The sequence below is a fragment of the Rhinichthys klamathensis genome, unplaced genomic scaffold (assembly GCF_029890125.1).
Source record: "Rhinichthys klamathensis goyatoka isolate OS25496 unplaced genomic scaffold, OSU_Roscu_1.1 h1tg000133l_1, whole genome shotgun sequence".
NCBI classification, from domain to species: Eukaryota; Metazoa; Chordata; class Actinopteri; order Cypriniformes; family Leuciscidae; genus Rhinichthys; species Rhinichthys klamathensis.
This window is the reverse complement of record NW_026606668.1, coordinates 2,383,432-2,408,466: the sequence shown is the minus strand read 5'-3', so window position 1 is coordinate 2,408,466 and position 25,035 is coordinate 2,383,432. Positions and strand designations below refer to the sequence as shown.

At 38.9% G+C, this 25,035-nt stretch overlaps 1 protein-coding gene across 3 annotated transcripts; it reads right to left on the bottom strand.

Moving 5' to 3' along the window:
- Positions 1–62: 62 nt before the first annotated feature.
- Positions 63–24,763, bottom strand: si:dkey-192k22.2 (uncharacterized). Of its 3 annotated transcripts, none has more exons than XM_056256818.1 (12): positions 24,451–24,763; positions 19,314–19,514; positions 18,793–19,203; positions 16,488–16,589; positions 16,266–16,337; positions 10,892–10,939; positions 7,630–7,677; positions 7,446–7,484; positions 6,496–6,522; positions 842–889; positions 262–321; positions 63–138 (listed from the first exon to the last, which is right to left on the bottom strand). In XM_056256818.1, exons 1-12 carry the CDS (start codon positions 24,554–24,556, stop codon positions 95–97), a joined length of 1,206 nt encoding a protein of 401 aa, XP_056112793.1. In that variant the 5' UTR covers positions 24,557–24,763; the 3' UTR covers positions 63–94. The 3 variants fall into 3 exon arrangements, with proteins under 3 accessions (XP_056112793.1, XP_056112792.1, XP_056112794.1); XM_056256817.1 differs by having other exon boundaries at positions 18,793–19,206; positions 24,451–24,761; XM_056256819.1 differs by having other exon boundaries at positions 18,793–19,206; positions 19,314–19,437; positions 24,451–24,541.
- Positions 24,764–25,035: the final 272 nt, after the last annotated feature.

The following is a 25,035-nucleotide window of genomic DNA, read 5'->3' as shown; positions in this document are numbered from 1 at the left end:
AAATGAGGGAGACATACAAACTGTGCAGAGCAGTGGCTCCCTAGGACCAGGATTGAGAACCACTGATTTAAAGGGTTAAAGCATCCCCATTTTCTTAATGACCGGAACAAGAAAAGTTGTTTCGATGATGCAGGTAAGCTGGAGACGGAAAAAGAGAGAATGGAGAAGGTGTAAAATTACAGATATATCAAATTAATAATTCTGCTTCTGATCTGTTTCTTGATGGATAATGAAGAATGAGAGGCTGGAAACATCACTTACTTGATGGTTCACAGTTGCCTTGTGCTGCTAGATGTTGGAGCTGATCTGATTTTTTAAACTCTGTAAAAATAACAATATTTATTAAAAATGTGTCTTGTAGAATTCTATGCATGACAACATTAGTCTTGCCAGGAGTCCATCTGTAGTGCAATTTATTTTGCCCCAAGCAACATACTGGCATCAAAGATCTACCGATCATTAGCTTGTGTCATCATCACTGTGACCGGATGAGACATTATGCAAGATTCAAAGAGTGTAAAAAAAAAAAAAGATTCAAACACCGTTTCAGGCTACACTGGATAGGAACTAGTAGTGACAAGAGAGTATACCATCATCAGACATTAGACTGTTTTACATCAGCTGATGGATGAGGAAATTAATGTGGACATCTTTTTGAAGTATTAATCTGCTTTGTAAAGTCTCCACTTAGATTGAATTTAAAGCATACAAATGCTGTTTAATATTCCAAACACATGAAATGCTTGAGGGTTTGGACTTTTGAGGCATTTTTTATCCAAACTATAAATGATCAGTATTATACAGAGAAAAGCCAGACTCATACTCATCCATTTATATTTACCTTCCTTTGTTTCTGGGGCATTACATTGCTCCTCTTCCTCATTTTCATCTGGAATCAAGTCAATTTTGAAGTCAGTTTTATTTAAAAAAATAAAAAGGTATTTTCACAATACACATTGTTTCAATCAAAGCAGCTTTACAGAAAATCATGATGTTAATGTTTATAATATCTTAAAGGGGTCCTTTTATGCCTTTTTTAAAGTCTTGATTTAGTTTTTTGGGTCTACTAGAATCAGTTTTCATGCTTGATTTTTCAAAACACATTATTTTTCACATGTATTACATGATTGCAGCACCTCTCTTCCTAGTCTGTCTTTAACACTCTTGTTTAGTTCTGGTCTATATGAAGCCCCTCCTTTTCGAAAAACGCAGTGTGCTTTGATACGAGCGTGTTTCTGAAATGTCAACCGTTGTCATAACCGCAAGTTTCAACACACTGTCTCGAAGCTTTAGGCAGCTGACTTGTTACCTTGCTGCCCTATCAGGCAATGACTTTGCAGACATCATTTGTGCACAAAGGAACCTCACAAAACAGTGCTAACTGATATCGGGAATAACTCCCTTTAGAGAGGAATTTTGTGCATTGTAAGTTTGCAGACCTCTTTCATGCTCAAACGTCAACAAAATGTAAGAAAGCATTGTCACGTGTTGATCTAAACAATACCGTTGTCATGTATACTTGACCTGTGGTGCTGAACCGGAAATAAAGTGTGTGAGTCCACCCCCAGTAAAATGGCAGTTGTGTATATGACATGGTGTCAGAACAGAAGTAAGGCTATCGTTAATTTAATACACAAGGAGTAGAACATTGTACGACGGCCGACTGTTATCCAATGGAGGTTCTACACTATAAGCCACCCGAGCCGTTTGATTTCGACTGTCCTAATGTGAGCGCCGCGTGGAAGAAGTGGCAGCAACGTTTCGCCCTGTTCCTCACAGCATCGGGAAACAGTGACGCATCTTCAGCGAAAAAGGTTGCTATTTTGCTCACGATTCTGGGAGAGAGAGGATATGATATATATAGTAACTTTAGGTGGGCACCGGCTGAAGGTGATAGAGACGCGGAAAATCGTAATGACTTTGATACGGTGCTCAGAAAATTCGAGCAGTATTCCAACACGAGGAATCCAGTAATGGCTCTGCGAGCACAGTTTTGGGCATATCAGAGACCTGAAGGCCAGGGTTTAGAAGCATTCGTGAATGACCTCAGGACGATGGCAAGTAACTGTCAGTTTGCTGATTTAGAGACCACGCTACGAGACAAATTATTCTTTTCCATAAAAGATCCGGCAATGAAAATGAAAGTAATGGGCGATGACGGCAATGCGTCCCTTGAAGTAGTGACACAGCGAATGCGCACGTTTGAGAGCGCTAAGCGGGAGCTTGATATGATACAAGGCAAGTCGCCGCAAACCCTGGAAAAGTCAGTTCACACTCTAAACATCTACACGCGAGGCAGAGACCGTGGACGTTTTCGAGGACGAGGGAAACCGCGCGTGCAGTCAGCACAAGCTAGTAACCACCCGCAGAGTGGCGCTACCGCTAAAGCAACGCAGCTGTCCAATGCATGCAGCAGATGTGGTACAACGCATCAACCTCGCAACTGCCCCGCGTTTGGTAAGGAGTGTCGTCGCTGTAAGAAATTAAACCACTTTGCAGATCTATGTCAAGCCAGAATGCCTAGCTATCGTAGCAGAGGTCGTGGTCGTGGAGTATCAACTGTACACACAGTGGAGTCTGATTTTGAACATTTCTTTATAGACTCAATGACACATGATCTCAGTGACCCCTGCTGGTATGAGGAGGTAATTGTTAATGAAGACAAGATTAAAATGAAGCTAGATACAGGAGCAGATACAAACTGTATGCCACTGTCACAGTTCAGACAGCTAACAGGATACAGCAGCATCCCTGTTTACAAGTCTTCAGCTAGACTGTCTGGATATGGAAAGCAAAACATAGAGCACATAGGAAAAGTTCATTTAAAATGCTCGACGCGCAAGGGTGCTCAAGCAAGCTATGACTTTTTCCTCACTACTGAAAATGGACCAACCATCTTAGGTCGTCAAGCATGCTCTGGTCTTCGACTCATTCAAAGAGTAGACAACATTGAAAAATCACTAACTCAAGAAGATTTGATTGAACCCTGATGTGTTTACTGGTCTTGGAAAATTCACAGAACCATATGACATTAAGCTGAAGCCCAATGTGTCACCCGTAATTCACCCGCCGCGCAGAGTGCCTTTGAGTCTTCATAAACGTCTTAAAGAAAAGCTTGATGATATGGAGGCTGCCGGCGTTATCCGTAAAACATCAAAACCCACAGACTGGGTCAACAGTCTTGTGGTAGTGGAAAAGAAAGATGGCTCACTTCGTTTATGCCTGGACCCTAAAGATCTGAATCGCGCCATTAGAAGGGAACACTTCATGATTCCAACCAGCTCTGATGTGATCAGCCAGATGTCAGGGAAAATAATGTTCACGGTGCTTGATCAGACAAGCTCATACTGGCAAGTTCCACTCACTGAAGCCAGTGCAGACCTGTGTACATTCAATACTCCCTTTGGGCGATACTCCTTCCAGCGAATGCCATTCGGAATATCAAGCGTCAGCGAAGTCCTACAGCGAAGAAACCAGATGGTTTTTGGGGACATCCCAGACGTGCATATTATAGCAGATGATTTGATTGTCGCCTCACTAGATGAGAAACAACATGACAAGACATTACATGATGTGATGCAGCGAGCTAAATCCATGGGCTGTAAGTTCAACAAAGAAAAGATCAAATTCAAGAGGTCTGAACTCGTGTACATGGGCCATGTGATCAGCAAGGAAGGTCTGAAGCCCGACGAGTCAAAAGTGACAGCCATAACTGACATGCCTGACCCAACTTCAAAAGAGGATCTTCTAAGGATCATGGGCATGATCAATTACTTGTCACAGTTCATACCCAATCTGTCCACAACAACAACGCCACTACGTAGTCTACTCAAAAAAGACACAGCATGGACTTGGGAACCGCAGCATGCAGCAGCTCTCAAGATGTTGAAAACACTTATCAGCAGCAAGCCAGTGCTCAAATTTTTTGACATAACCAAAGACACCGTGATACAGTGTGACGCATCATCAACCGGTCTTGGAGCCTGTTTGCTGCAGGATAGTCATCCCATTGCATACGCATCTCGTTCTCTGACAACATCAGAACAAAATTACTCCCAAATTGAAAAGGAGCTGCTCGCAATCTGTTTCGCAACTGAAAAGTTCAACCAGTACGTGTATGGCAGACCAGTGACAGTACAGTCCGACCACCGCCCGCTGGAGATGATTACCAGGAAGCCACTGCACAAGGCGTCACCACGGCTCCAGCAAATGTTGTTACGCTTGTTAAAATACAACATCGATGTGAAGTACCACCCTGGAAAACATATGTACATTGCGGATACCTTAAGCCGAGCGTATCAGACCAGAGATGCTACGTCTTCCAACATAGAGGATGCACAAGAGCTACGAGTACACAGCATTACTGAGGTACTACCTATTAGTACCCAAAGAATTGAAAAGATCCAGCAAGCATCAGCAAGTGACCCGACTCTCCAGACAGTAAGAGCAGTGAGTCAGAGAGGTTGGCCGTCTCACAAGGCAAGTGTACCTCCCCTAGCGCAACAGTTTTGGCAGGTGAGAGATGAAGTATATACTGAACATGGACTTGTTTTTGTAGGAGACAAAGTAGTAATCCCAGAGTCTATGCGACAGGAGATTATTTCCGCCTTACATGACACTCATATAGGCATTGAGAAGTGCAAAACCAGGGCCAGAGCTATCATGTTTTGGCCTGGGATGTCTAGGGACATTCAAGATGCAATTGCTCGTTGCAGTGTGTGTGCAAAATTTCACAGAAGCAACACCCGGGAGCCAATGTTGCCACATGAAGTGCCAGACCGTCCATGGGCTAAGCTGGGTTCTGACATATTTACTTATAATGGAACAGATCACTTACTCGTCGTTGATTATTTCTCTAAGTACCCTGAAGTGGTGAGTCTGAGAACCAAGACAGCACAAGAGATCATCAACAAGCTGAAGTCTCTTTTTGCCAGGCATGGAGTGCCGGACATGCTGGTGAGTGACAATATGCCATATGCCAGTCAGGTTTTTCGCCAGTTTGCCACAGATTGGAACTTTAACCTGGTGACGTCTAGTCCTACATATCCTCAGTCTAATGGACAGAGTGAGAGGTTTGTGCAAACAATAAAACAGCTAATGAGAAAAGCAGCAGAGGATGGCAAGGACATCTACAAGTGCCTGCTTGATCTCCGAGACAGTCCTATTAGCGGACTCCAAGTCACTACAGCACAATTGCTTATGGGTCGCCGTCTCAAGTCGATCTTGCCTGTAACCTCTCGTAAACTGATGCCTCAAGCCACTGTGCAAGGTAGAGATGAGTCGGTGGCGAGACAACGAAAGATGGCACACTACTATAACCGGGGAAAGAGAGAACTGCCTTCACTGCAACCTGGTGAAAGCTGCCGCATCAGACAAGGCCGGGTGTGGAACCGTGCAGTTGTGGTACAACCTCATACCACCCCTCGATCATACACGGTCATGACAGAAAATGGAACCACCTACCGACGCAACAGAATTCACCTGTCTGCTGATCCTGACAAATCAGCGCTTCAAGTGATACCGGACATTGCAGACCCAGACTGTACACCTACAGAGCAGATGGAGACACGAGTGTCCCCTACAAATAGTGGGTTCCCCAAGGTATCCTCACAGCTGCCAGTGTCAGTCTGTGAGCGCCCAGTCAGAGCAAGATGTTTGCCAAAGAGATTTGATGACTATGTTATGTACAAGTAAAGCTTAAATATTGTACATGCGTTGGTAGCTATATGTTCAAGTTTTAGCTCTGCAATTAATATTTAAGTTAGTGAATTTAGGCCAGTTAAGCTACAGTTATACCCACCTGTTGATTTAAAAGACATTGTCTTCACGCAATTAGGATTTTGCTAAGAGATATTCTGGTTCATTATGTTTATTAAACAGGGTGATGATTAATATGCACTATACGTTACCACTGTAAGTACAGCTAGAGTGCAATTGCGGTTAAGCATATCCAGTTTAGTAATGACGACAAATAAGACTTGCGGTGGGATATGTTGAAAACTTTATAAGTTGAAGGTTTGTGTTAAAAGGGGAGATGTCACGTGTTGATCTAAACAATACCGTTGTCATGTATACTTGACCTGTGGTGCTGAACCGGAAATAAAGTGTGTGAGTCCACCCCCAGTAAAATGGCAGTTGTGTATATGACAAGCATAATACGACCCCTTTATTGTCATCATGACTTATAGTTGCATTTAGCCGAGCTGGGCAGTAATATATTTTATATTTTGCAAACAATCAAGCATTGAGATTTGCTATACAATACATATTGCTTTGTCTGACTATATGTATGCGGATAAGGTTGGATGTACTATCCAATTTTAAATATATTGCTGGGTGATAATAAAGTTTACATTTTGTGACATAGAGAATCAAGCAGTTGTTTCAGTTATGCTATTTATGTGATATGCGTATTCTATAGGTCAATGTGTATTTAATGCTATTCAATGTGTTTCTTGAAAGAATATGTAAATGTGTTAAATGTCTCATTCATACCTGTAATCTCAAAGATTGGTGACAATCCTAAAACATGAGAGACCATTATAAAAAGTTAAACACACATAGCCTACCATTAATAGGAATACACTGTACAGGAGACCAGTTCCTCAATACAGTATACAACCTCCTCATATATATATCGGATGTGGTTGCCGTCCACACACACACACACACACACACTGATTGATGTAAGCTTTACAGTAGCATACTGCTGCAGGTTTTAAGGAATAACCCATCCAAAAATTTTAAATGACTTTCATTCTTCCCAGGAACAAAAGGAGTTATATATAGAAGAATGCAATAAAAGTAGATGGTGACCACGGCTCACAAAATGTAATACAAGCTATCATATGGCTTCAGAAGATTTGGAAGAGTCACATATGGTGCTTTTATGTCCTTTTTGGAACTTGGCGTTTTCTGGTCCCCATCCACTATATGGTAATGAGCAACGTGAACATTCTCAAAATTGATGTTCCATAGAAGAATATGTTCTCTCAGTCATATGGGTTTGTAACAACTCGAGGGGAGTTGATGACAGAATTTTCCTCATTAGTGTCCCTTAAATTGCTCCAAGGACATTCTGTTGTAATTACTGTACCCTATAGGTGCGTCCTAATTTGCATACTTATCCACTATTCTGTGCCATTTTGTGGTTTAAACAGTATAATTAGTGTGTTCACACTGAAAAAGTGCACTTTAAATTCCCAGATTATGCCCTTAATTAACCGAAAAACAAAGTGTGGAATCCTGGACACTTCATGCACTCAACTGTCACAACTTTATTTACATAGTGAGGGGGAGGGACTATCAGACACAGATGTTGAGTGACATAACTGTATAAAATTCATACTCTACATGGCTGAGTACATGTGAGTGCATATAGTGCGTCATTTGGGACACAACTTATGCCTCTCTCTGCAAAAAGAAATATCCAAACAAAAACTTACTTTTCTTGTACATAAGGTCAGCTAACCTGAGCAGGTTTTCTGTGAAAGTATTGAGAGTTAGGTTGGTTTGGAGCTAGTCAGTGCTGGTAAAAAACATACAAGGTTCCTTTACAGCATTTTGATAAAGCACAAATCTCTTCTGGGTAAAAAGAGTGCAGTATGATAGAACAGGATGTTTGTTTACCTTCTGTTCTGTTCTCAGTTGAAGAGATCTCAAAGAATACATCATCGTCTATATGAGAGAAACAGAAATACATCAACCTTTAATAACTAACTGTAAAACAAGTATAAATTATATAAAAAAGCAACAACCTTGCTGCGTGTACTGCTGGACTAACGGACTGATCACGGCACTTGCATATTGTTGCCCTGTTGTTGGTTTGATTGCTTCTATTTTCTGAATCAAATAGCTTTTCAATAGCGAAGCTCTTTTTTTGACAAGTAGTGCGATCCACACACTACATTTTCCAAAGCATTTCTAAAGCTCAAGCTCAAAACGGAAATACTGATTAGTATCACTGATGCTGGATCAGTAGTGACGGATACTTCTTGTTCGTGTTTCACGGCGGTTGGCAACCATAGGGCCATATGATTTCATTCCTGCGATGCGGAAAACACGGACGGAATCGCGGAATCCAGGCATAAAAACGGAATTTATACCGTGGAATTTGTCAGATCTTGGATGAAAGTAGGTCAGTAAACTAAAATAAAATCGCGATATAGACTAGTCTATATCGCCAGATAGCACAAGTACGTCTGGCCGATGTCGGCCCGATGTACAATGTTCCATCAGCACGATGTCGCTCAGAGAGCGTTTGCTAATCGGCAATATGTCGCCGCGACGTCAGCATCTGATCGCAAATCTCCGGCCTGATGCTTGAACGATGCAAAGCTGTAAATCCCAGCCGCTCTGCATGGGCTTATTAAAGGACCTTTATTTATTTAGGCCAAACCTTTCGGGCTACTCCTTTACATTAGACACCATGCGCTGCTTTCATTGACACTGCAGCACTCAGCAGCACAGAAAGTGTCTGTGAATATTAAACCTATTTAAAGACTATTTAAATAGGAATCATACATGTTCTGCGCGTCTCTGTGTACACTCACACACACTGAGGCACGCTCGAAATGTTTTCAGCCTCAATGAGGACATTAATGCATGAACTTCATCTACACAGCCGCTCTGAGAGTCACTTCAGCAGCATTTTAGCTTGATTTGAGAAAAACTATCGTCATATCATAAAAACACTAGAGAAAGGTCTACATGGCAACAATAAATGCCAAAATAAAAGGTTGGTTTAACCTTTGAAGAAAGTTTTGCTGCCTTAATCATTACATTTTAAATAATTGGTTATTACAATTTAATTAAACAATTAAAATGGAATACAAAAAAAAAAACATGTTTCATATAGTGCCCTAAAAATTGTATTTATTTTAAAATTTGTATATTATTGTTAAATTGTATAAGTTTCATGGTTTCAATTAATTAGACATGCTTTTTGATTACTAAAATGTAATTTAACCATTAAAATGGGATTCCAAAAAAACAACAAAAACAACAAAACAAAACAGAATAGCCTACAGAAAAATTAAAACAAAAAAACAACTGAATTTGGAATGTGGGAAAAAAAAATTCATAGGGCCCTACAACCAGGTTTTTGGTAGCCTGGCTAACGTCAGACCACGTCTCATTGACATTGAGACGTGGTCTGGGAACCACATGTTCATTTTCTCGTATTTGAGGCGTGGTTTACGAATGCCCAGAGCCGTTTATTGGGTGCTACGAATGTCTATCAAATGCACCTGTACGTAGCTCATAGCCAATCGTTTCAATTATACCAGATGACGTATGTAGAGAGACAGAAATTAGACGAGGAAGAAGACGATGGGTCAGAGATTTATGTGTACACGATGGCGTATGTATCTAAGGCTGCATCGAAAGGTAACTTCGCGTCTGCTGCCATGTTTGATCCATATAAAAAAACTGCTTCGGTGTGTCGCATAGACGTCTTCATCGTCTTGCTGCTCCCTCCCCGTTCTGTGATTGGTCCCCTCACTGAGGCGAAAATCTGGTCCATGGTATCCAGACCAGAGCCATAGAGTGATCCAGACTGCCTAGCAGCGTGAATAAAATCGCGCTGCGCAAAGGCAGCATGGGGAAACCCAGGCTAGCTTTTTGGTGCATTATCACCACCTTCTGCTCCACGGTGACTTCATGTACCAATCTCAATCCTTGGGCTGACACGTGAGAAATGTACTTAATAGAAATACTCTCAACACCTGGTTTTGTTAAAGTTTTATAAAGTTATAGTTATGGTTTTGTTTTCTTTGTTGCCAAATTGGTTTGTAACAGTTGTTCAATAAACAATTGAACTGACAAATTATGCCTGCCTATCTGTTTGACAGACAGTTTTATTGATCACTGAGATAACATTGACTTGGAATGAAGTGGGTTTAATTCAATATAAAAATGAAATTTAAATAAATAACTTGGATGTAGTAAACTACTTTTGCCATATTGCTGTAGCTTAGCTTGCTACATTTCCAAGGGTGGAAGCTAGAATAACTGCTAGCTTAGCTCACTACATTTCTCAAGTAGCTTGCCCAACACTGATAATTATATCCCTTAAAACTTACCTTTGATCACCAAAATGACACATTTAAACGTTTTTTCCTTATAGCTCCAAATAGCTTGAATATAACTCTACACCCTACGCGGTTCTATGAATATGCAAATTATCCCCACCCCCACTCACTCACACCAGCTCAGAGATCCACTCGTTGACGATCACACGTTGACGTGATTGGTTAGGTAAGGTAGTTTGTGACTTTTTTTCACTGCAGTTTTAAAGAGAAAATACTCAGCAATGGTGTTGACTTGTGAATTTGCACATGCTTTGTCTTAAGCACATTAAAAACACCACATATAAACAACATTAAAAGCTTGATTTTTACCACAGGGGGACTTTAAAGCATATTAAAAACACCACATGGACATATAAACATTAAAAACTTGATTTTCACTACAGGGGGACTTTTAATGTAAATGTAAATTATATAAAACTATATAAAAATAGGACACACAAGTCTATTAGCAATCTCTACATAGTGCCTTGTAAATATACTAAGACCTTTAACACTTATTTAACAATTTCTTTGTTACTAAAAATAAAAATAATACTAACAAATAATTATTTTACAAGAAAAAGTATGCATTGGCCTACTTTTTTTTACTATGGTATTACCCTATTTTAATTTGGCCTATGCCAATGGTAATATCATGGTATTCTTAAGAGGAGCATGTAAATATAAAATGTTAATGAATATCATAGTATATTTCAAATACCACTGATACCATTCCTGTACCATGGTACTGCCATGGTTTATTTACACAAATTTAACAAAGACACATTTGCCAAACAATCACAAGACAAACACTTGCTTACCACTCATGCTGTACATTCCTATGGACACATCAGGGACATTGCTCATCACTGAAAGCAAAAATTAGAAAATTAATTACCTGCCACATCTGATCTGTGTTTGTGTTTTGCTTAAGTTGGACTTTGAGTAAGAGTATGATGTATGACAACAAAGTACTAAAATCAGAAGACAACGTTGTCAAAATGATCCCCATTCACATGGATCTGCGAAAATGACAAAAAAGGCTGTATTACGAATGCCAGGACAGTTAGTTGGCAATGTCACTTTGTCAAGAAAGGACTTGTCAACACAGCGCGCACATAATGCATGCGTGAACATGTAATACGTTTTTGTTGTTTACGTGGGTGGAGACGGTAAAGGCATCGTTTTCAAAACCCTGAACTTTGAAACCCATTTTCAAAAGCTTGCTTTTTCAGGCCCCCAAAACACCATTGTCATGTAAATAAATGGCCAAAACACATACAAAGTTTTCCGATTTCAGTTAGTTTTCGGTTCTCGGTTCTGTTTCCTTTGTTCATGCTATTTTGTTGCCATGGTTTTTGATTTCCCCACATGTGTCTTGTTAGTTATCTTGTTTAGTCGCAGTGTATATATATCTCTGTTTTGGGTTCAGTCTTTGTCTGCGAAAACTGATACTTTGGAGGATGCATTCCAAGGTAGGAAGGTATCAAGACACGTCCGAATGCAATGTTAGTTTCACTTCCTGTCTCCTGAGATACCTTCATCTGATCGATTTTTGAAGGCAGCGTAGATGTATCCTTTGCTGCCTTTTAGGGGTGTAACGGTACATGTATTCGTATTGAACCGTTTCGGTACGAGGCTTTTCTTTTAATAAATAGGAAATTTCTCTGCCATTTCTTTCTTTTTGCTGTATCGAAAATGTACCGAACCGTGACACCACTGTATCGTATCGAACCGAACCGTGAATTTTGTGAACCGTTACACCCCTACTGCCTTTGATATCCCACAATCCTGTGCTTTCCATTCTGTGACAGTTGAACTAGATGGCGTCTGTAAGTTGCGGCTGGTCATCAGTTTGTATGCAAATGTACATTTTTTATCAATATTCTCCACTTATGTCATTTCTAGCGAAAAATCACTATTGCAGTCATTAAATTATTCACTTAGTTTTCACCAAAGCTCTCTATATTTTGCTGTACACTGTCAGAAAAAAAAGTACAAAACGGTACCTTTTAGGGTACAAGTGGCTGTCACTGGGGTGGTACCCTGAGGGGTACCTTTTTGTACCTTTAATGAGAGGTACAAAATTGTACCTTATAGCTTTGTACCATTTTAGGGGCAATGTTGTACCCCAAGGTACAATTGTGCATACTGTAATGAAAGCACAAAATTGTACCTTATTAAAAGGATATGCCCTAATGACAATACAGTTTTAATCGTATGGTGCGCAAAAAAATATTTTTAAGAAACTGGCTTTGATACGCATATTTTCCAGATTCAATTTTATTTATTAACCTTCTTTTACAAAGAGAATTACTTACAGGTTGCGAGTCAAGACAATTAATTGTTCATCACACATAAAATTCATCAGACATTACTCAACAAATATAATCAGAAGTATAAAGCAATCATTTAAAACTGTAACACCTTCAAAAAAAGGGAACAGGAGTACATGAATTGTCTATACTGTCAAATACTTACAAATCAAATATAAGAAGAGTTATATATTGATATACAGCTAATTATACAGGATAATGTACTGCACATTGAGGTTTACAGCATTGGGCAGTTGTTCTTCAGCAAGAATACCTTGTGCTAATAATTTTATATCAACATTGTAGGCATCATTTTTTAACATCATTAATCTCTACTTATAACTCGCTGAAGCTGTTTGTCTTCAAAATTGACATGGCTGTACTTCTTGAATGCAGTAGAGCCGAAGTTAGTTATTGAAAAATGTACCTGATGTGCATTAAAGGGATAGTTCACCCAAAAATGAAAACTCTGTCAGTAATGACTCTCCCTCATGTTGTTCAACCCCGTAAGACTTTCGTTCATCTTCGGAACACGAATTAAGATATTTGTGATTAAATCTGAGAGCTGGATCACTCCTCCATAGGCTTCTAAGGGATTGAAACTTGCAGGCCCAGAAAAGTTATTAAAGACATCGTTAAAATAGTCCAAGTGACTACAGTGGCTCAATCTTAAGTTTATCAAGCGACGAGAATATTTTTTGTGGGCCTCGAGTCAGTTCACATAGTGTGCGTAGTGTTTCTGTGTTGTACGTCACACGTAGGCTCAGTATTGGCCGGCGCTGGTCATGTGTGTGATGCGTGTGACGTACAACACAGAAACACTTACGCTATTACACTAGTGAACTCACTCGAGGCCCACAGAGAAGGAAATGAATAGTTGAAATAAAGTCGTTATTTTTGTTTGTTTTTTGGGCACTAAAAATATTCTCGTCGCTTGATAAACTTAAGAATGAGCCACTGTAGTCACTTGGACTATTTTAACGATGTCTATAATAACTTTTCGGGGAACAAGTTTCGATCCCTTAAGAAGCCTATGGAGGAGTGATCCAGCTCTCAGATTTAATCACAAATATCTTCATTTGTGTTCTGAAGATGAACGAAAGTCTTACGGGGTTGAATAACATGAGGGAGAGTAATTACTGACAGAATTTTCATTTTTGGGTGAACTATCCCTTTAATGAGACCAATATGCTGGATTTATTTGACAATCGTGAATGTTCTCCGAGAGCATTTAGGACAACAGAACAGGCGATGGATTTGTGCAGATGTTACTGTAAGAGGTTGATCACTCTGGTAACCAGGGTAGGAAGAGGCTTGTCACCATCCACAGAAAGTTTCAAAACATACCGCTGAAGAAACATCAGGGTGTTCAAGTGTCAAATTGAATACGAAATAGGTTCAAAATGCAGAAAGAGCCCCTCAATCCACACAGCTAGCCCAGCAGATCTCTATCCCATCTACTCTTGATGACTACAGTGACTTTTCTTGTAAGCACATTTTTCCAGTCAGTGGCTTCCTGTACTTGAACAGTTGGATATGATGAGGATGGTTTACTGTAAAAGACAAAAGCACAAAATAGATTTAATCTCAATCAAATTTTATGATCATACATGTTAACTGATGTAGAGAAATAATCTATGCATTTTATTCACCCCATTTGTATGTGGGCTGTAAATATATTTCAAGAATTATAATAAGCATTTATGATAGACATTCAAGTAAAAGACAGAGAAACATTTTGCGCACCTACCCAAGCACAACGAAGTGTTCAAGCTTCTCTCTGAACAAGGCTGGCAACATGAGAAGGGGTGCTTTAAAATCTATTCCTGAAACAAAAGATATTGACATGATATATATATTTTTTTTTTTTTACACAAAATTATTATAGAAACAATAGTAGTAATATTAAGATTGAATCGTCTACTTACATATCCATTGCCTTCTTAGTCCTTTAAAATGGGGTACCTCGGAGTCAGGGCCATATAGCCACTTAAACATACACCTTAGAAGTTGAATATCTGCAAAATATTTTAAACACTTTTGTTTAAAAAAAAATGTAATTAAAATGTAACCCATTAATACTTTGGCGCAGTAAATGAGGAATACTTACATACTGTACTGAGCCATGCTTTCATACAATGTTATTATTTTGATCCTATCTGATGCTGAAGGTTTCCTTCGTTTCTGGTCCAACTTAGCCTGAACATCAAAAAGAAACTTAGGAACTTCAAAAACTGCAGAAAAAGCTGCTGATGGGCTTCTATGGTAAAAAAAAAGAAAAAAAGAAAAAAGAGAAAGTAATAATTAGGCAATGTTACAGGGATACATAAAGACAACTAATACTATAAAGTACAAGTTATTACTAGTGAAAAGACAAATTATTACTAGGGCTGCCCCGTTTGAAGGCCGAGACGTGTATAATCTGGGTCGGTGCGTTGCTTATTGTGCGGCCTAACAAAATCTTGCAATCCAAACGGCAGGACATCTTTAGTCTCAAAATGTAAAAACTGAGATAAAACACTAATTACAATGGCTAGCCCTGCACAGATATAGTGTTAGCCACAGTGTTTATTAAAGAAATAAGGTATGAGAGGCTAAATCATGAAAGTTTAATCATGGAAAATGGCGTTGTCACACAGAGTAACGTTATTAATTATAATCCTCGAGAAACCTCGATTTTCTTAAAACATCCCAACATGCGATAGATACTCACCCTCAGTTTTCCCCCTCTCCTCTTCAGTGATTTCGATACCAAACTGCATTAACGTTAGCTCTTTTATTAATTGAACGTTTGACATTTTCCTCAAACTCCATTTTGAAGGCTCAAGTAACGTACACCAGCCACTCGCGGGCTTAAAGCAAAAGAACATCAAATTAGACAAAATCAACAGAACATGCCAACATACGTGAAAAAAATATGAATATATTATAACATTATCCCGCATTTACCTGAAAAATGTGTCCTCCAAAATATGCTAGCCGTTGGAAATCGTGAGAAGTTCTGTCTGAGAACTGTTCAGTCAGAGAACCGATTCCGATTCCGAACGACTTACGCCAAGCAGGAAATTTTCTTAAAGCGACAACAACAGTAACGTCTGCATAAGCTATAAGTATGTTTTGAATAATTACTTGAATATATATTTTTTTTACGTTCATCATTGTCTGTATTCCTAATTTAATTCAGCATCAGTCACTCTGTTTTTGATGCAACATTCAAAAGTTAATTAATTTGATTTAAAAAAAAAATAACAAAAAAAAATAATACCAGGCCTACATTACAACAAACATTAACAATTATTAAAAATAATTCATATAAGTTCATTAATAGGTTTGGAAACAGACAATTAATGGTGATGCACAAGGCGGCCTACAAAATATATTATTAACATTTAAAAAACAACTTAAAATGGTGGTGTAAAAAAAAACTAGTTTCAAAAGGTACAAAAATGGACCTTTCACATCTAAACCTAAAATATTGTACCTTAATAAGCTATTTTGGGTACATAATTGTACCCTAGGGACCTATTGTGGACCTTTAAAGGTACAGTTATATATTTTGTACCCCTAAGAACAAAATTGTACCTGCACAGTACCTTTTTTTCTGACAGTGTAGATCATTAAACCGTAACACTGCCTCAGAAGTCTGTCCGAAATCAGTTTTGTGAGGAACCTTATGCGTAAATGCTGCCTGCAAAATCATTGCCTGATAGGGCAGCGAGGCAACAAGTCAGCTGCCTACGTTTTCGGATGCAGCCCTAGTCTGATCACTCGCTATTGTGGTTGTTCTGTTCGAGTTTTTGTTTCATGTTACCCTGAAAAGTGCTATTAGCACAATCATAGAAAAGCTTTGCGACTATATAAACTTGTTAGTGTCACTCACAATTTTCTGTTGGCTTGCTGAGCTGATGTCCGCTGGCTGAAATCGGCACAATTGTGAACAACTGGGACTTTCCTAAAGTGAAAAGACCAAAAACAAGATTGATCCAAATAGATTAATCCAATGTGATGTCCATATTGTCAATTACATGATCATTATGGATCCCAAACTGAAAACACCTCAGTGTCAAAGGGCTGTTGATTGATTTGTAGAAGTGATACTCACTATGTTTGCTCTTGAAGATCAGGCAGCCCACACTCAATAGAGTTACCACAACCACAGTCAGTACCAGAGCCAACCACACCGAAGTGATCACACCCCAGCCCTCTAGGAACAAGGAAATGAAGTATATAGCAACAAGAAACTTTAACAATAGTACAGTGATAATACATGAATGAAACATGAAAAACAAAACTGAATATAATATATCAATGCTTAAACATCAGAAGCTTTAAAAGTCTTACCAAGTTCATTTTATGTAAAGCGCTTTGAGTACCCAGAAAAGCGCTATGTAAATGTGACGAATTATTTTACACTTACATTAACCCAAATGACCTTGTGTGAGTCTGGCAATGTGCTGTCTGAAAGGATTTGTGGTTTTGGATGAGTCAAACACTGAATAGACTGGCTTGATGTATTGCTATAATATATTTATCAAAAGTTAGGTTGAATTATGAAGTCCTGCTGTCTCCTTCCATACCCGAATCAATAGACAGGATAAAAGAGTCTCAGCTCTCCTTCAGAGGGAATTTATGAGAGAGGTAGAGATGCTTGGGTGAGAACGATTCACTGTGCATTTGTAAAAACATATTTGATATGATGTAATCAGCATGGCTGAAAGAAATATATATGCTGAATTATTTGTATTTTATTTTTTTTAAATACAAATAAAAAATACAAAAAATAAATTTCCAAAAAAGTTTGGTATAGGAACTATTTTCTCTTTTTGCTCAGAAGTCTTTTTTTTCCAAGAAAAGTTAAAGCAAAAGCATTTTTATAAATATGCTTTATACACACACACACACATATATACACACATATATATAATATATATAACAGTTCTTTCTGGTTCTCGAATCTGATTGGTTGAGAGCCTTTTTCAGCCGTGCGATATTCACCCAGTAACAGCACTCTAACCGTTTCACCGTTTGTATCACTCCGCTTGCGGCGACTGTCATAGCGGTCAAGCAAATCCTCCATATAGTTTTAAAAAAAGAATACTGTTGTTGTGTCACGAAATGTAGTTCTAAAGTCCCCCCATGTGGTGAAAAACATGCGTTTAATGCTGTTTATATGTCTGTGTGGTGTTTTTTTGTTGTTGTTGTTTTTTTGGCGTTTTCCATTTTATTAGGATAGGACAGTAGCTAGACAGGAAGTGAGGTGGGAGAGAGAGGGGAAAAGGGATCAGGAAAGGACCACGAGTCATGACTCGAACTCGGGTCGCCCGAAGCACAACTGCGCTAAATGTCGGCGCACTTGCCCACGAGGCTATCGGTGCCGACCAATGGTGTTTTTAATATGCTTTAAGACAAACCATGTCCAAATTCATAAGTCAACACCATTGCTGAGTATTTTCTCTCTAAAACTGCAGTGAACCAAAGACAGTCTCAAAAACACTGTTTGGAATTGCTGGTTTGTTTCACAAACTACCTTGTAACCAATCATGTCAACTTATGATCATTAACAAGTGGATCTCTGAACTGGTGTGAGTGAGTGGAGGCGGAGCAAATTCATAGGGGCATATTCATAGAACCGCCAACCGCGTATACTAAATGAGGCAAGGGTGTAGAGTTACATTCAAGGTATTTAAAAAGTGTCATCGGATGCAAAATTCACTTTTACATGGTGTATGCATATAAATGTATCTTTGCAGTGTGTGGACACGACCACCATACACTGAAAAAAATCCATTCACTCCTTTTTTTTTTTAATGCTCAAAAAGCCTAAACACTCTCAATAATCAAGCCGTTTGGATTTTCTGAGCAATATGATGTCATATTGCTCCTGCTCCGCCCACGACCACTGACGGACTGTCCCGTATTAGCATATTTCCGCCATCAGCCATTTGTTTACTGTCCACCATGGCAGCACTTTATGTGTCTTGTGTCGACACGCCTCATGGAAGAGAAAGGTGGGGTGAACTTTGCTCATTATCATTTAAAGAGATGTGCACCTAAACAGGTCGCTGTGAACAGAGCTGTTTTTGAGGAGGTAAAAGGGTGTTGTTTTACACAATCATTGAGGAATTTTAACCAAAGTATGTTACAAACTTTACATGAAGACCCTAAAGAATCATACCAACTTGTGGAAAATGGGCATCCGATGACCCCTTTAAGACATGAAGAATTATTTATCAAGGAAAAAAAAAAACATTTAAATATGGTGATCAAAGAGTTTTAAGGGATATAATTATTGACCACAGGAGGACTTTAATTATATTGGCCTCTTATAATGTTAAAATCTGCTTTATTATGTCTTGTGCATAGCATGGCATTGTGAAAGACAACATAGTTTTCTGACGGTTTCTCACCTTTTTTTGTTTGTGTAACTGGTAACGCAGCAGATCTGGCTGTTTCATTGTGCTCCTGGTAGTAAAAGAGGAAACTGCTGCTAGTTGTTTGGCACTTAAGCTCATGTGTAGAAGCTGTTACTTGCGAAGATGTAGTTGTTTTAAGAGAAGAGATGATTGGTTTGGCAGAAGAAGTGGTTTTTAAAATGGAGGTGTTTTGTCTTGGATGACTGGTGTTTTGTTGTGTGGGTTCTTCTGTGGACATCTTCAGATCTGGACATTGGCTGTTGTCTGGTGGGAGGTAGCAGTAGAATAGTCTCTGGTCATTTTGGGGTCCAGTGTATAGTTCAGTGTTGTTGAGAAACGCAAATACGCTAATGTTCCATCCAGTGAGATTGCCTGCCTTCATTGTCAGAAGCACCATCACATCCTCTACTATGAAATGCACATGCACACACTTGTTATTGGTTATTATTGTAGACAATAAACAACAAGCAGCAGTAAATTTTACAAATAAAATAATAATAAAACAACTATCCCACCTGATTGTGAGGTATTGTTGTGGAGAAGCCGCAGATCAAATTCAGCCTTACACAGATACCATCCTTCATCGCGTCTCTGTTGACTGCTGGCATTTATAAGTTCTGTCGCACATGGAGGGTCAGCCTGACCACAAAACTTTGCATCATTTTCAGGTCTGCAAGGGTCAAAAGGCTCACAGCAAAACTGAATTTGTGATACTTCTAAGAACCCAAACAAAAAGGGGAAAAAAAAGAAGAAAACGCTCTTACTTCAGATTTTAAGTCATGTGCAATACCCACATTTAGTGAAAAAGAAAATCCTTTAAGTTTAAACCCATGTGCCAATTGTTCATACAAATGTTTTCTTTGTATTCATGTTGGTTTTATAGCATATTAAGATTTGTTATTTACTTAGTCACCATGAAATCAAAATTATTATTTTATATGGAATATTGCAGTATTTATTATAAATAATTTATCTGTGCACATAATTTTTTAATATTTATGCCCTTCCCCTCCCTCTTGCAGCAACATCTCTTCTCTGATGATGTGTTTCCTGGTGGGAGAGCGGGACAACCTGTCACTCACATGAGATCATAGCAATAGAGTGCAACTGTGCCCTTTTTTCAGTATCTGTTGCCGGAAGTATTTTTTCCATTCATTTTCCCATAGGGATTTAAAAAGAGTCTTTGTTAAAACATTATGAACCAAGCCAAGCAGCTACAAGGTGAATCACAACAACATTACAAACTTTGATTCGGAAAATCGGATAAAAAGACACAGGTACTCAGACTGTGACCTTAACGGCTTTAGAGAGGGAAATAACTACAATATGAAGCATTGCGAACAGCCCAATCAAATTAAAAACAAAAGGAGAAATATAAAACTACACATTACAAATGTTGATATAAAAATCGCAAATGTATATATATATAATATATATATATATATATATATATATATATAATAAAATAAATAAATATATATATATTAACCAACTAACAGCACACAGAAACAGAACACAATGAAAACTGAATCAAAACAGAACATGCTCTACACGTGACATTACATCCCCCTACCGGACAACGTATCCTTGCACTGTAAAAAGTCCAACAGGGGAGGGAGGCTGATGAAGGGCTGGAGAAGGGAGTGGCGGGACAGGAAACCTCCTGGGTGGTACTGGCAATACAGTAAGCTAGGGAGATGCCGGCAGTTCAAGGAGCCAGGGTGGTACCGGCAGTGCAGGGACGGCCTCCATGGCCGTGTGAGCAGGTGTCTCAGAGACGCCCTCAGTGGCCGTGTCTGGGAGAGCGGACGGCTCTGGGACATCCCACCCCCCAAAAAACATTCTTAGGAGGTGCTTTGGGGGTTTGTGCCAACCACACACACAAGATAGCCATGAGTGGTCTTTTTCAGTTTTCATGGTCAGCTTTGCGGACTCAGGGGCTAAACCCCATGCTGGAGTGTACTCAGGGGCTGGAGCAGACACTGGACTGTGCTCAGGGGCCGATGTAGATGTGTGTGTGGCCCAGGAAAGGACTACTTCTTCGATGACACCAGAACTGACAGGAAGAGATGGCTCTGGAACTGCTTCCTCTGGAGCAGGCTCTGGAATTTCACTTACTGGAACAGGCTTGGGAATTTCTCTCACTGGAACAGACTCTAGAATTTGACTCTGGAAATTCACTCACTGATTCCACTAACTTGATGAAATTTATACTTGGCTTTAATAAATAGAACAAGGAAATTTTAGTGTAACAGACCTAAATTTACATTTGATATACAGTGAGGACTTTGCCTCCTCATTTTAAAACAACATTGCATACCACTTACAAATTATAATATATACACTGAACAAAATTATAAACGCAACACTTTTGTTTTTGCCCCCATTTTTCATGAGCTGAACTCAAAGATCTAAGACTTTTTCTATGTACACAAAAGGCCTATTTCTCTCAAATATTGTTCACAAATCTGTCTAAATCTGTGTTAGTGAGCACTTCTCCTTTGCCGAGATAATCCATCCACCTCACAGGTGTGGCATATCAAGATGCTGATTAGACAGCATGATTATTGCACAGGTGTGCCTTAGGCACAACACATTGGCTGCGTCCCAATTCGCCTACTTATACTACGCCCTAAAAGTATCTACTCTTTTTGTGAAGAAAAAGTACATACTTTTGAGTGTGTAGCAAAGGAGTAGGCAAGCTTCACTGCTTCGTCATCTCTGTCGCGCGCATCCTATCACCATAAACTGCCCTGTCAATCATCTCGTCACAGTTAAAATCCTCCATTCAATCTAATATAATTTTTTACCATTTCAGAGAGAAATGTTGTCGCACGTTCATCTGCCAGTCGTGGGTGGGTCTTACATGCGGAGACTCTCCTCATGTGTTTGCAATTTGAATGTAATGATGCATTTAAAAGTTAATGGCTATAAACGTATCTTTACAAAAGTTCACAATGCTGCTGCAGATGCAATATAATAATATAGACAACACTGAATAAATACATTTTCGTCAGGTTAGATACTGATAATTAATCACTCAAACCCCTTTATCTAAACCTCTCTACACAACCGCCGGACTCGCGCGTCCTCCATGTCTGTAGTTGTTAACACTTTTCACTCGTGTTTGTAGTTCTAACCGAATCCTCGTCCAACGCGCGATAGGTTGTGGGCAATATCAGCCGTTAGAGTGTGCATTGATCTGCACTTCGGATTCTGACCGGATATAGTAGACCATCCGGGTCTCTTTGGAACACTCATTTCAACATACTACGATTTGGGACGTACTAATTCTATTTTCGAATACTATTTAGGACGGATAGTATGCGAATTGGGACGCAGAAATTAGGCACAACACATCTCCTTCCCATAGAGTTGATCAGGTTGTTGACTGTGGCCTGTGGAATGTTGGTCGACTCCTCTGTCGTATACGCAGATCCAGAGCATCCCAAACATGCTCAATGGGTGACATGGAAAAGTATGCTGGCCATGCAAGAACTGGGATGTTTTCAGCTTCCAGGAATTGTGTACAGATCCTTGCAACATGGGGCCGTGCATTATCATGCTGTAACATGAGGTGATGGTCGTGGATGAATGGCACAACAATGGGCCTCATACGTCAGTTTTCAAAAATTAAAACATTTTAACAAATGGACTAACCTTAGATGCCTTGTCAAATAAATATAGCTTCAACTTATGTGGTGGAGAATGTGACGTTAGCTAGAAGGATCGAGTGAGCTAACATTATCTGTGAGCAACTAAACTAAAGTAGTTAGCCCCTGACGTGTTGTTGATGAAATAGACGAAAGTAAAATTATTTGACAAAAGGGAATTTACATATGCATCTACAGTATTATTTTGTATATTTATATGACAACACAGGCAAGAAATATTAACCTCAGCGTAAATACTTTGTCATACTATTTAGTTATGTATGCTCGTTACTTGGAGTTTGCTATTTGTTACTGTACTAGGATCTTGCGCTGGATCTAGATAATACAGTGTAAATTATCGTTAATAAAATCACTACTTATCGCTTGGGGGAATATAGTTGGAATTGAATCTTAAGGATGAGACACTGAGAGAAGCCTGCTTGATATAGTCCCAGGTTAGAAAATAAGTCCGTGGTGAAATGGGCAGAGCAAACTAACAACTTCGAATTAAACTGTTGCGGTAACGTTATCCGATTAGATAAACATCAACCACGCCTGTTGACATTTCTTTTCTGTGGGAAGGGTATGAAAAGTCCTCACATCCCCTGCACAGCCTTGGAACATAACATTTGTTTCCATGATCTGCCATTTTCCTTATGATCCTCACTTGTTTCTTCACCTGCAGAACTTCCGATGATTCGGCTGCGCAGTTCTGCCTGGCATTGAACATGGGCTGGCATTGGCAAATTTTTGGAGGCGTACATATTAATGATCCGACTGTTGCGCCACATATTTTTCAGTCGTGTTTTTCAAAAACGAGATTTAAATAAGAAGGAGAAAACAATGGTGTTTGAGACTCACTGTATGTCATGTCCATGTACTGAACTCTTGTTATTCAACTATGCCAAGATAAATTCAATTTCAAATTCTAGGGCACCTTTAAGCCTTGTTAAACCAGGGATAAAGTTGTCTGAAAAATAAAATCTTGAAGTCGGCATGAAGCGGAAGGTGCTATAGCCCTATTGTAGCATTCCACTTATTATTTATATAACGCTTACAATACAGATTGTTTCAGGATGATTCAACAAATGATTCAAAGATGCAAATAGAGTTCATTTCTCTAAAAGAAAAAAGGGCATCAAACAAGATCATCAATTATTAAATTCATTTAATCTATAAAGCAGTTCTGCAGAAAAACAGTGATGTCATCGTTCAGCTCAGTTTAATAATCATGTTTAACTGTGGAATTCCTTGTGAAAAACTATATTACCCATGATACCAATCACACACACATAGCAGTATTCACAATAAAGCATTACTTAAACTCCACAAACACTAACAGAATCGGTTTTTATGTTACAGCAAAAATGTAAGCTATTGTTGCTCATTTTTGTAATCTCCATCTGACACTTTTATCATGTAAACTGTAATGTTTTAAGAAGTTGTTCTTCCTGTTTTCTCAAACACCAACATGGTTTTCTGTTTCTGTTGGCAAGTTAGAGTGACACTTCCTGTCTAAAAGTTAGAAACCTATAACAAACCACCAACCTAACAGTTTTGTGCTCAGAGACAGTGTCTAAAACCATAAAAACCAAATGTGTATTGGTACTGTATAGGCTATGTTTGGATAGAAACCAAAGTTTTCCCTCACACACACACAACATACACGCGCAAACTGTAACACAGCACACCATGTCCAGATCACATGGTGTAATAACCTGCGACAGAGAGGCAACTGTTTTAGCCTGTTTTAAAGTTTAATAATGCTGAAATTTAGACATACAGAAGGTAATGTACTGTAACAATGCACCTTATTATATATTTCTAAAAGACATAGACAATACTGAAGTTTAGTCATGCTGTCAATCATACAAACATTTTCTTTCCAACCACGCATTTCTCTGAGACACACACATGCTCACAAATACCCACACCACATTTCCCTCACTCACGCTTGCTTGAGGACCCCAAAACATCTTACTTTGCTATTTTTACTTACTTGGAAAAAACTCTGGTAGGCACAAGATGAAGGTGAGAAAGAAGACGATGCTGAGTTTGAAGGCACCTGATCTGGTCATGGTAAAAGACGGTGATGACTGCGCCATGTGGTCGCCAACCTCTCAACTTGTTGACCATACATTGGAAATCTCACACACTCTCACATCTCACCCTTTATCTTATCTAGTCCCACATTTAGTTTAAAATAATCCTACGTACTTAACCTACAGATATTTTCAGCATGTCTCCTTCACAACTAACACTTTCTTGATTGTATAGATGAAATGTTTTACCACTTCCTGCTTGTCTTCCTGTTTTGTGTAATTTAGAAACAGAAAGAAAAGACATTTTAGGTAATGTTTTTGCTTGTCTCACAAGGATTCAAATCATTAATTTAGAGCTATATTAGTGTTTTGTTTAATGCACCCACACTTCTTCATCAGTGGGGCTAAATAACTGTATTATTGACATCAAATTTGGCCAAAGGGTTATGTAAAAAATAAAATAAAAAATTGTATGCCTGATTTCGAGTAGCATTATCGTTATTTTAACGTGGCCATACTTAAAATGATGCACTTATAAAATA

Bases quoted from the DNA above. Each gene is read 5' to 3' on its own strand.
- si:dkey-192k22.2 (XM_056256817.1), bottom strand. From the start codon at position 24,556: ATGGCGCAGTCATCACCGTCTTTTACCATGACCAGATCAGGTGCCTTC. The intron at 19,515-24,450 runs GTAAGTAAAAAT...TTGGGTTCTTAG, and splicing joins CCTACCAGAGTTTTTTCCAA to AAGTATCACAAATTCAGTTT. The intron at 16,338-16,487 runs GTGAGTATCACT...TTTTCACTTTAG, and splicing joins GATCTTCAAGAGCAAACATA to GAAAGTCCCAGTTGTTCACA.